This window comes from Schistocerca gregaria, chromosome 8 (genome assembly GCF_023897955.1).
Source record: "Schistocerca gregaria isolate iqSchGreg1 chromosome 8, iqSchGreg1.2, whole genome shotgun sequence".
Taxonomy (NCBI): domain Eukaryota; kingdom Metazoa; phylum Arthropoda; class Insecta; order Orthoptera; family Acrididae; genus Schistocerca; species Schistocerca gregaria.
Window position 1 is genome coordinate 76,889,266 of NC_064927.1, and position 12,665 is coordinate 76,901,930.

At 42.0% G+C, this 12,665-nt stretch overlaps 1 protein-coding gene across 5 annotated transcripts in view; it reads left to right on the plus strand.

Moving 5' to 3' along the window:
* LOC126284102 (serine/threonine-protein kinase SIK3) overlaps positions 1-12,665 on the plus strand; it is a 528,724-nt gene that overhangs the window by 500,068 nt on the left and 15,991 nt on the right. For all 5 annotated transcript variants that reach the window (XM_049982755.1, XM_049982757.1, XM_049982759.1 and 2 more), the window contains 3 exons: positions 887-1,080; positions 3,448-3,586; positions 9,252-9,577. In XM_049982755.1, the coding sequence (XP_049838712.1) occupies positions 887-1,080; positions 3,448-3,586; positions 9,252-9,577 (659 nt within the window). The remainder of the gene's footprint in view (positions 1-886; positions 1,081-3,447; positions 3,587-9,251; positions 9,578-12,665) is intronic.

Sequence of the window (12,665 nt, forward strand, 5' to 3'; positions counted from 1 at the left end):
AAATCTTTCTGTATTCAGCCCACTTGGACATTTTTATTTGCAGTGTATAGTATGACTTTTATACATTTTCCAGGTTCTGTGTTGTCACTTATATCAGTGATCTCTCTCTCTCTCTCTCTCTCCCCCCCCCCCCCCCCTCTCCCTCCTTCCCTCACGCACGCACGCTCACACACACACACACACACACACACACACACACACACACACACACACACACACACACACACTGTGCCAGTACATCAGCTTGGGACAGGGGAGTCATATCATGTGCATCAGGTGACGAGAGGTAGGATGTGATGAGTGAGAGGGTGGGTCAGAGGGTGGCTGCCTGCTGGGAGGCAGAGCCAGGGCAGGGACGCTTCACTGGTGAGTGTGCTCTGGTCACAGTCTGGGAGTTGTACGCAGCACTCGTTGATGTAGAGCAATGGGTTAGGAGGGGCAGATAGAGTAGTGGAAGGGCGAGGGGGAGGGGAGGGGAAGGCGGTGGACGGGGAGAGAAGGTCGGAGAGAGTTACGGGTGGAGCTGGATGTGGGATAGGGGCAAGCGGAGACTGACACCGACGAGGACAGTGGGACGGTAGGGAGTATGCTTCTCCTGTCACTTCTGCCCCGCATATACACAGGGTTGTCGGGGCTGTGGTCTGATTTGGTCTCACTAATTTCAGTGTGGCCACATTGCTCTTTTCCCCTCCTCCCCTTTTAAGTTCTCGAGAATAGACGTACAGGATTTGTCATTATTTATATTTTTCCACAGATTGCCGAGGTGACACTGTCATAGACTCAGATCGCACTACCGTATTCGAATTCTGCGAGTCACCTCTCGGGTACTTTTCGTAGTGTGTCGAGTCCTGCTGTCGCACTGACAGGTATTGCTGCACTGTTGCAGTGAGGGATAGCTTCAAGGAGGTGAACAGCCTGCACCTGCCCCAGGAGAGGTACAGCCCCGTGCGGAGGGCCAGTGAGGGCTGCCCCTCCCCCTACCGCAGCCCCCAGCACCAGCACCAGCTGCAGGCACAGCAGGACGTCTTCGGCCGGGAGGGCAATGTCAAGGCCCTGCAGCAGGAGTACCAGCAGCTGCAGGTCGGTACCTCGCGGGCATCGCCAGCCTACTGTTCCAGGGACACCTGCTTGTTACCCTGCTTGTAAAAGTACAGTTGAACGTCTTCAGGGTTCGTGGGGTAAGACGGCTGCCAGCTGTTGTGTGACAAGTGATGTCGCTCAGTTTTACACCCGAGAGTTCTATTTCTGAGTGAGGGGGGTGGGGGCACAGTACATTTGTGTACAGTTGGAGGGAGGGGGTTGCGAAGTGTGCATACACTTGCCAAATTCTATACAGGTGTTGCAAATTTGATGTTTATTCGTCTTGTGACGTATATTTGATTTGCTTACAGGACATATATCAGAATTTTCATTACCATTGGAATAATATTTACACTAATGAATAATAAAAGAATTCCAAAATAATATTTCTGTCAACGGCTGTATATCCTTTGTATGATGTGTAAAAAGTTATATGCAGGACGAAATACTAGTTTGTCTCGAGTGAATTAGTCCACTGAATAATAGCATTTCAGTATCAATGCTTTTTTTTAGACCTAACTCCATCTATATCAACTAGTTCCTTTTTAATAAGTAATAAATTTTCATGCCCGTGTACTGAGGAGTCTGGGTGTACGGTTTGAGGTGGTGGATGGGAAGCATGAAGTCTTCTTTGTTTCTTGTCAGGTGTGAACAAAATGATTTCCCTCAAATAATTTGTGTTGGCACTTAAAAATGTAATTATTATATAGGGGTAGGAGAGGTAATATTTGTAGGATTGTAAATAATGGGCAACATTGTTCTTCGTCGTGCACAGTGCACTTAATCCAAATGATTCTTGTCTGTATCTTTAAGTAAGCACTATGTTAGTCAAAATTCCCCAAAAAACAATACCATACCTAATAATAGCTTGTATGTTACTTGTATATATTGCTTTTTGTCTGTGCATGTCAGTTTCAGTTGATAATCTTTGGATTACAACTGCAAAGCTGCTCACTTGTTGTTAGTTACATATTCTGATAATTATCCGAATTGTATGATTTGTAACTGAATCAATTTTTTGGTTTTGTGCATAATCCAAATCTTCTCACATTTTGACAGGTTGTGAAGTGCAACATGTGAGTGTTAGATATGTTTAGATTCAACCCATTTAGCTGAAATCGAGTTTCTAAGGCACTGATGATCCTGTTCACTAATTCAGGAATTTGTTCTGTATCATGATTCTCAATTAACAAGCAAATATCCTCTACAAAAGGAACTGATGGGAGAGCCGATATTTAATGATAAACAATTCACGTAGATCAGGATTAGAACTGCACTTGTTATGGAGACTTCTAGGGCACACTGAGACATTTGTTTGCTGTCAGAATAATAATATCCACCATTTTAAGTAATGCTAAATCTTTGCTTTGTATTGCATAAGTAGGTATGAATCCGTATTAGGGCACTGTCTCCAATGCCATACTTGTTAAGTGGATTACAGAATCAAAAGCGTTTGTGAGGTCACAGAAGATTTCTACAAATTTGTTGGCTCTTGTCTAATGATATGCTTATTTTCTCAGCAAAAGTGTTTACTGCATCAGTTGTGTATTTTCCCACTTGAAAACAAAAGTGGTTGTTCAGCAGAATTGAATATTTTACAATGAAGTTGCAGATTTGGCTAACAGCAACTGTGTCAAAAAATTTCAGGTATATCTATGCCACAGTGTCTAGCTGTGAGTTCACATGAAAGTTCAGTAATGCATAGATAAAGCACTGTGATGCGATAAGTAAAAATCATAGGCAGTGATTTATTTCACCAAATATTAATGTAGATGAATGATGGACTTCCACAGATATAAGCTTCTCTGCACCAGCATTCACTAGGTGAGCCACAGTTCATTTTAATGCAAATTATAAAAGTTCCAGAATGCAAATGCGACACATAACTGAGTCACAGCAGTCAGAGTGATGTCATGAGGCTGTATGCGATCTATGTCGCTCTAATGTAATCTGAATAACGGACATTATTTGAATACTTATCGGGTCATACATAATCTTATGTCGAGTTTCTGTGACATATCGGATGGGCATTTGAAAAACAAATGTATTAGGTTCTTCTCAAACATACTTATCAGTGATGGCAATCATCAAAAATTCTACTTTTGGTGAGTTACGAACACCCTATCTTTCTGATAGTTTCTTCTAACCCAAATGTAAATATACACAGATATTAAATATTAACCTAAGTTATTGTGCAACATGTACATACATAACAAAACAAAATTTCACCACTGTCAGTGCTACCTCATGCTGGGCCAAATACTTTTCATTTCACTTTCATAGCAGTGGCATTATTTAATGGAATGTGAAAGTGAAAGTTGAGAACAAATTGAGTTTCTAGGAGTGACGGTCACTCGGTTTGTGCAGCGACACAGTGGCACTGCGGGCGACGCCCACGAGCTGCAGTTGCGCCACTCGCTCCACATGCAGCAGATGTTGGGCGGCTCCCCCCTGCGGTCAGCGACGCCGTCTCCACCGACCACGCAAAGCCCCGCCTCTATACCCGGTAAGCCTCCACGCCTTTGTCCACCTTAACTGAGCTTTTCTGAGTTAGTATTCCACTGAAGAAATTTGTTTGTGTGTTCCTTGTACTGTCTTCTCTTCTTTCTCAATTTTTCAGGCACTAGGCTGGTTTCCTATCCTCACCTTCCCTTAACTTTGCCATTAATCTATTTTCAACCCGTCTCCATCTCATTGTCCCGTGTCCCCCCCCCCCCCCCCCCCCCTCTCCTTCTTCTTCCTGTCAACCTCTCCTCTTCCCTCCTCAACATCTTTAAATGTGCAAACTGCAGTTTTTATCTAATTCATGTACTTCACTTTGTTAATGGCAAGGAACAGTTCAGTTTCATCTATCTTTCAATTGCCGACCCAATCTATTGGGACTAGAGCAGTAACTGTTGATTGGAAGTAGAATATGATATCTGCAGTTGCCCTTGTCATTAGTAAAGGTATCAGCTCTCCCACAACCTTACAAGCACGGAGCAGTGTAATACCAAAAGAAAATTTCATTACATCACACACTTGGCCCTTTCCTGCAATTTTTTTTCAGAGATTTACTTTAGGATTACGGAAAGATGATCACATTTCAAAAGATAAAAACTTTAGTAGGCCGTCGAAGTGTTAGTTCACATTTTTCAGTTTTTACACACATTCTCTGAACCTGATCTACAATAGTAGATCATAAAAATATTCTTATACCAAATGTTGGTTAGGTTAGGTTAGGTCGGTTAGGTTAGGTTAGGTCGGTTAGGTTAGGTTAGGTTAGGTTAGGTTAGTGCCATTTAAGTGATGGCTGACATTTTAAAAGAGCTTCAGCTCCTGTTGACTTACTGCTGTGTGTAATTTCAGTTTATCATTTCTTTATTTAGATATGCATCTGTATCCCTTCTGTTCCCCCTTCCCCATTCCATTCATGAAGGGCGCACAGGAGAAATGTTGGTAAATCTCTGTATTAGCTCTGACATCTCGGATTCACTTGTGGATATCATTTTATGGGTGACCACTTTACAAGATATACGCGGGAGAAAGTAATGTATTGCCTGACTCTTTTTCAGAATATACTATGTAGAAATTTCAATCACCAACTGAGAAATACTGTGACAAAATGTGCTATTCTTCCTTTTCATCCGAGCCTCTCTGGCTCTTTTACTAATCCGACCTCACAATTGTTCCAGACTAATATGCAGCACACAGTAAGTGGTCTTAGTGTTTTGTAAGCCACTTATTTTGTAGATGTATTACTTTTCCTTAAGCTTTGCCCTGTGAATCTGTGTGGCATCTGCTGTTCATACAATTTGTTTCATGTGGTCATTTCACATCATGTCACTTTAGGTGCTTACTCCTAGGTATTTTATGGTAGATGCTGTTTCCAGTGATTTGTTACCAACAGTGTAGTCCTGCAGTAGTGGCTTTCTGTGCACTGTGTTTCATGTACTTGTGTTTGGCTAAACTGGCAGTCCCTGTCCAGGTTTTCCTGCCCTTTACTACCATCTTCTGACGGTGTTACCATCCTACAGACAACTGCATCAGCTGTGAATGGCCCCAAGGAACTTCTGATATTATTCGATAGATAACTTGTATATATTGTAAACAGTAACTGTTCTACTGTATGTACCTGTGGTATTCCTGAAATGACATTTATATCTGTCAGTTTTACTCCATTAGGAGTAATGTCTTGTGTTCACTCTGCAAAGAAGCCCCAAATCCAGTCACAAATCCTGTCCGGTACTCTATAATCTCATGGTTTGTTCTCTAAACGACAATGTGGAACTATACCGGATGCCTTCCAAAAATTGAGTAATGTTGCATCCACTTGGGTGCTGATGCCTACAATGCTATGGATCTCTGGGATGGGAAGAATGAGATGAGTTTCATGAGACATCTGTTTTTGGAGTTTGTATTGATTTTGTCAGTGATAGGGGCATATAATTATGTACATGTGTCCTAACATCCACCTCAAAAACTGGAATGACCTGCTCCCCTCCCCCCCACTTTTTTTAAAGGAAAAAAAAACTCTACATCCTGCAGCAGCTTACAATAAGCTACTGCTAAAAGAGGCTGGTTCAGATGCCTTTTTACTATGAAGTGATTGTGGTTGTTTCCTGTTCTGTAATCACTTGCTTCAATATGTCCCAGAGGAACTGTATTACAAAATTATGGGGTGGAACAGATCAAGAGATCAAATTCAGTATTTTGGCCTTCTGTCTGTCATTTTCCATTTCAGTGTCCTTACGATCACTTAGGAGCCAAATAGGCGATTTAAATGCACATACTGATATGCTGTAAGACCACAACTTCTAAGGGCTTTTAGTGGGATTGGTTGGAAAAATACAGACATTAGACCATTCTTGCATAGACCACCAAAAAATCCACAAGTCGAAACAACAACAACAACAACTACTACTACTACTATCAACACAATCATACACAACAAAATGAATGAAAATACAACTATGGAAGAGTTACAACTATTGGTTTATATAGGAGCACTCACTACACTAAATATACACACTAGGCAGAGATCAGAACAAACCAACACACAGAAGAAACCCACAAAACCAGCTTGGCAACACAGGCTACAGATCAGAATAAAACAACTGAGAAAAGACATCGGACAGCTAACACAATTTATAAGAAATGATCTCAGACAAAAAACAAAAAAGGTTAGGTAAAATCTCACAACAAGGAGCGATAGAGCAATTAGATGAAAAGAAGCATTTACCAAATGACTTAGAAGATACAAACCTGGTACAACACAACAGACACAAACAGTGGATACAAGCAGAAACAGACACATACAAGATGATACCACAAATGCCAAAGTGATAATTTTGCAACATGAAGTCACCCGAGCAATTGATTCTACGCACAATTGGAAAGCCCCTGGAAAAGATAAAATAGCAAATTTCTGGCTAAAGTAGTTCACCTCAACACATTCACATCTAACTAAATTATTTAACATGAGTATAATAGAGGGAAACATTCCACGTGGGAAAAATCCAAACTCTTTGACTTTACAAATGTCTGCTTGTGTCTGTGTATGTGCGGATTGATATGTGCGTGTGCGTGCGTGAGTGTATACCTGTCCTTTTTTTCCCCTTAAGGTAAGTCTTTCCGCTCCCGGGATTGGAATGACTCCTTACCCAGACAAAACTGTCCAGACCATCCAGGATGCTCTACTCTGATTACAGCGACTGGGGAAGGTTGTAGCTTTCTGCTGGGTTCCGGGGCATGTCGGCATTTCTGGGAATGAAAGGGCAGATCTCGCAGCCAAGGAGAAGTGTCTCGCCCCACAAGTATCTCAGTGTGCTATCCCCTTGCACGCACTCACCTCACTGTTGAGCTCACGGGTTATGCGTTGGTGGGAAGATGAGTGGCTGGAAGTGACTGACAATAAGCTCCGTATAGTCAAGCCCACAACGCGTGTGTAGTGTACTTCCTTTCAGCCCCATCAACGGGACGAGGTTCTCCTCACTCGGCTTCATATAGGCCACAGCCCTATGACGCATGGCTACCTGCTCCGGCGAGAGGACCCTCCAATGTGTGGTGCTTGCGGCGTCCAGGTCACTGTGCGCCACGTTTTATTGGATTGCGTTTTATTTTCTGACCAGCGGGCTGCAGCTGACCTGCCAGCGGACCTGCCATCTCTTTTAGGCAACATTCGGACGAATGTGGCTAAAGTTTTAAAGTTTTGTGGCATGTCAAATGTTTTTACAAAGATTTTAGGGAGAGGATTTTAATTTGCTCACTGTGTGACAAGCTCGCCCATATTTTATGTAAGTGGCCAGCCGATAACACTTTCCTGTGACATTGTTGTTCCTATGTTTCCCCTTTCCTTAGGTTTTACTTTCTTATGTAGCATTTTCCTTCTTTTCCTGCTTTCTTTGAGTGTGTGCTTTAGTTTTCTTAGGTCTGTCCACGTTCGTTCCTTTTAATTTGTGTCAGGGCGCTGATGACCTCGATGTTGAGCACCCATGAAGCCCCAACACACCACCACCACACCATCTCCCTTAAAACCCACATCCTTTCGTCTTTCCCTCTCCTTTCCTCTTTCCTGAAGAAGCAACCGTTGGTTGCGAAAGCTTGAATTTTGTGTGTATGTTTGTGTTTGTTTGTGTGTCTATCGACCTGCCTTCGCTTTTGTTTGGTAAGTCACATAAGCTCAAAATTTTGTGTGTGTGTGTGTGTGTGTGTGTGTGTGTGTGTGTGTGTGTGTGTGTGTGTGTGTGTGTTATTTTATTGTGCCTGTCTACCAGCACTTTCCCGCTTGGTAAGTCTTGGAATCTTTGTTTTTAATATAAATTATTTAACAGTTACATTGCAGACCCATACACATTCCCTGATACACTTACACATGGAATAACTTATCTGAAACCTAAAGATCAAGCAGACACAGCAAACCCAGCAAAATATCTCCCCATAACATGCCTACCAACAATATACAAAATATTAACTTCAGTCATTACACAGAAATGAATGACACATACAACACAGAACAAAATTATAAATGAAGAACAAAAAGTCTGTTGCAAAGGAGCACGAGGATGTAAAGAGCAACTAATAATAGATGCAAAGGTAACATATCAAGCTAAAACTAAACAAAGGTTGCTACACTATGCATACATTGATTACCAAAAAGCTTTTGCTAGTGTGCCCACAAATTATACTGGAACAGAACCATTATAACAGATAAAACAACACCACATAACAAACCTGACATCATACTCACCAATAAAAAGAAGAAATTAACACAACTAATCAAAATATCCATACCCAATACAACAAATATACAGAAGAAAACAGGAGAAAAAATTGAAAAATACATCCAACTGGCTGAGGAAGTCAAGGACATGTGGCATCAGGATAAAGTTGACATTATACCAATTATACTATCAACTACAGGAGTCATACCACACAATATCCACCAGTACATCAACGCAATGCAGCTACATCCAAACTTATATATACAACTGCAGAAATCTGTAATTATTGATACATGTTCAATTACCCGAAAGTTCCTAAATGCAATGTAACATATACCATACAGTTAAAAGGAAGTCATGTTTGATCAAGGTCCGCGTCACTTTCCATTTTTAACCAGACATAACGTCTGATACAGGAAAGAGAAATAATAATAATAATAATAATAATAATAATAATAATAATAATAGCCAGTGTACCCTGTTCCACAAATATATACAAAATATACAGGGCAATTTTGAAAAATATTTAAGTGTAAGTAATTTTTATACCTGCATTTTATATTGACAGATATCTGAATGTCAAATAGATAATATCCTGTTTGTTAATACAGATGCAAAATGTAATGTTATTCTATGAAAAATTTCATTGGATGATGTTGCTTATGACTGCAGTGTATTGTGTTGTTCAGTGCAGAATGAACATGTGTCCTTGATCAGTTTTATTAGAATGGGCACTGATCACCCACAAAAGTGTGACTCCATTGTGACTCAGTGCTACCCATGTCTGGGCCAAACCAAATCATTTTCTCCACTTTGGTTTTGACTTCTCACTGTGGAACAGGTAGCTCCTGTCAAAACAGAGGCACTGTCGGCATTTGTTGCATTCGATACAGTCAATATTGACAGAGTCGACAGTACTCATGTCCTCCCGCATGTAGCTGCAACCAGACTATTTCATATGTACTGCAGGTTCCCCCATACACCAGCAATGCTGCGGTGGCGCAGAGTACCCACAGTCACCGACCTCCAGTGTGAGCTGCCTGGCAGCGGGGCTGAGCGGGCTGTCCACGGGCGGGGTGCCACTCGCACTCGACCTGCGGGTGACGCCGTCGCCCCCGTCGATGTCGCAGGCGCCGCCGCTGGGCACGATCCGTGAGGAGCTCAACCGGCAGAGCCGACAGCAGCACCGGCAGATGCACCCGCAGATTAGCCTCACAGACGAGATGGGTGACGAGGTCACCCTTGTCGCGCCTCCGCACTACTACTGCCCGCCCTCGCTGCCTCCGCCATTTGCGGTAAGTCTGCACGGGATGTGTGCCGTATTCGAGTTGGTCGTCAGCATACTTTAGGTGTAGAAATTGTGTCAGATGTTCCGAAGTAGCTGCAGTTTAATATTATTATCGATTTGACATATCTTGTGCTGTAGAATTTCCAGTGACTGAAACTTACTGTATTTGGAGATGTTCTCAGGTGAGCTACTTGGACTCTTGCCAAAGTGGTGAGCCATCATACAGCTCATTACAAGTGTGGCAAGCTGTGGAGGGAGGAGGATGGGAGGAGAAACAGGTGTGAACGGGCGTAGAAGGTGCCTATATCGCATTTTGAGACGTGGTCCACACTGCAGCAAGTTGCTGATGTGATTTGTGACAGATTTTTTATAGTTTTAAAGAGTACTGTACTGGGAGATGTGACTGTGAAACAGTGGTCATGGGACAGCTGTGTATAAATCATGATAGCCCTAACTTCTGACATACTTTTAAAATGAATGACACTGTTTCACAGAAAGTTTCTGGTGATACAACTCTCGCATTTGGTGACCATTGTAGTTTCATATTTGCACAAATGAATCTGAGGACAGTTCTATCATTCAAACGAAATATTCTTCGTAGCCGTCGTATGTGTACACACACACAGATGTACGAGTGTATTGCTACATTGTTCTGCCAGAGTACACAGTGCCGGCAGTTGGAATCGTGTGGGGAAGGGGTTGTATTGGATGGAGTGGGAGAAGACGGAAGTTGGAGGGTGGGTCAGGGAAACAGGGCCGACAGCTCTGAGGGAGAGGCAGCAGCTGCTCAGGACTGGAATATGGCACAACTAAGCACGGTCTGGCTGCCAGCAGGTGGAGTCATGCAGAGTGCATGACAGTGTGCGAGGAAGGAATGGGAGCTAGACACAGAGTTGGATGTTAGGGAAGCTGCATAGAAGAGGGTGTGAATGCACGATGAGGAAGTTATACGCTGATTAAAATAGCTTAGTGATAGACAGATTACTGTGGCTGGGGACAATGTCACTGGCATGCAGCTGGCTTTGCTATTAGAGGCTGTACCTCCAAAATGAACAACAAGGGGAGCACACGGCACTCGAGAGTGAACTAAAATTGTTAGGCAATCGGCTTCTAGCACATGCACACCAAAATTTCAACCACAGAGTTATTTTGGTTTTACTGTTATTGTGAGTACATATTGATGTTTTGGGTGGGTATAGTGGACAAGTCATCCCCCTAGCAAGAGGTCAGGAACAGATGTGGCATCAGGCTGGACAAGAAAATTCATAGAAATTTGGCTGAATGTCATAAATGTTGTCAGCATCTTATACAGGTATGACAATAACCCACCACAGCAGCTATTTGAGGCATTATTACCTTTACTACTTACATTACCTAAATACAGAAGACAGTAATTATAAGGGGCAATCATAGAGTTTGTGTTCAAAAGCCATACAATCCAGAATCAGTATGCCAGTCAGGCACAATCACTGTGAGGGTTGAGGCAAATGTCTCACCGATGGACCAGGATTATGATGCCCATTTAGGAAAACACTGTGTCTGTTATGTGAAGAAAACCGTAACTGCCTGTCGTACATTCTCGTCTGACAGGAATTGTCATCCCTTCAAGACATTTTTTTTATGGGGCCAAAGGTGTGATGATCACAGGGAGAGAGATCATGACTGTAGGGTGAGTGTTAAAGTTCTATCACTTGAGTTGGCATAATTTCTGATCTTTCCCAGATCGACTGATGTCCTTTATTGAATCTGGATTAGCACAGAACTTGACACATCATTCCACAACTGTAATTTCTGACAGATGTGCTACCTCATACCCTTTCTTCATTCCCTGACGGATGTGTACCAGTGTTCATCCTTCAACAGCTGTTGAAAGAATAACAGCACTTCAGTCCTGTTTGGATGTTGAAATTTGGTAAAAACATTGTCATACTTCACATTTGTGCACTTACTGAACACACATCAGAAAGTTACAAATGCGGCACTAATCACTTGCCTGCACATCGGTGCTTGGAGCTGCAGTATGCTGAATATACACTGCAACAACATCCCCAAACAGTGATTTTTTGATCACCACTTACATTTGCTAATGCTATTTTACTACTTTTTCTTTCACCAAAGCCCATATATAAAGTGGGTTCCATACATATACAGTGAAAATTGTAGAGATGAAGTATGTGAGATGAGGAACTAATGGTCAGAAATAAATAAGGCACACATTCGTAAAAGTTCACTGATATGATGGGCAATTGTTTGTTACTAGATGTAATCCAAGTGCCCACCGTATTGGTGCAACTTCAGAAAATGGTATACACTTGTCTCAGATTACTGGCAACAGTTCTGTATCGGCATGTCGGCTGGTATTGTACGAGATTGACTAGTGTGACCTTATTTGCTCCAGGACCTTCTGTAAGAGAGATGTCACAGTTTTTGGACACTGCATTCCTCATTGTTGTCTGTGAGATGCTGTAGTTTCACTTTCTCTGTGCACTCCCTAACTCTGATATAAGTGTCCACGAGCACGCGAACCACACACACACTTGTGGGATAGGAAGAGGTGGTCATACAGTACAATTGCCAAACCTTATAACTACAGATGTTTACCATATGGGGTTATGTGCGGTTGTTGGTTGCAAAACTGCAGAAAAAGTTGAAGGAAGAGTTGGATGGTACACTCCTAGCTTCCTTTTTCATTGTACAACAGACACATAGGGCATGTGGAAAAAACTTACACACCATCGTAAAACGTGTGTTGAGATCAGTGGCTGCCATTTGAATAGTTTCAATGCTCATATGTTATTGCTATAAAGTGTATAACTTGTTTGTATTGGTGAAAAACTAAATTTTAATCTTTAATCATTAATTTTTCATCTCAAAGTACACGTCTGTATAATTTGACATCAGAACTACTTTGGGGAATGCTACATTAAAGAAATGTGTTACTGTATGAATAAATGTATTATAATATTAACTAGAAAAACGCTTCCTGATGTTCTACAAAAATGTATTGTACTTCTGTGCCGTAGAATCTCTGTCTGAGGTTTCCTACTTAATGTCAGCTTAAAGGTGTTCATATTGTACTCGTTCATGATCCTGAC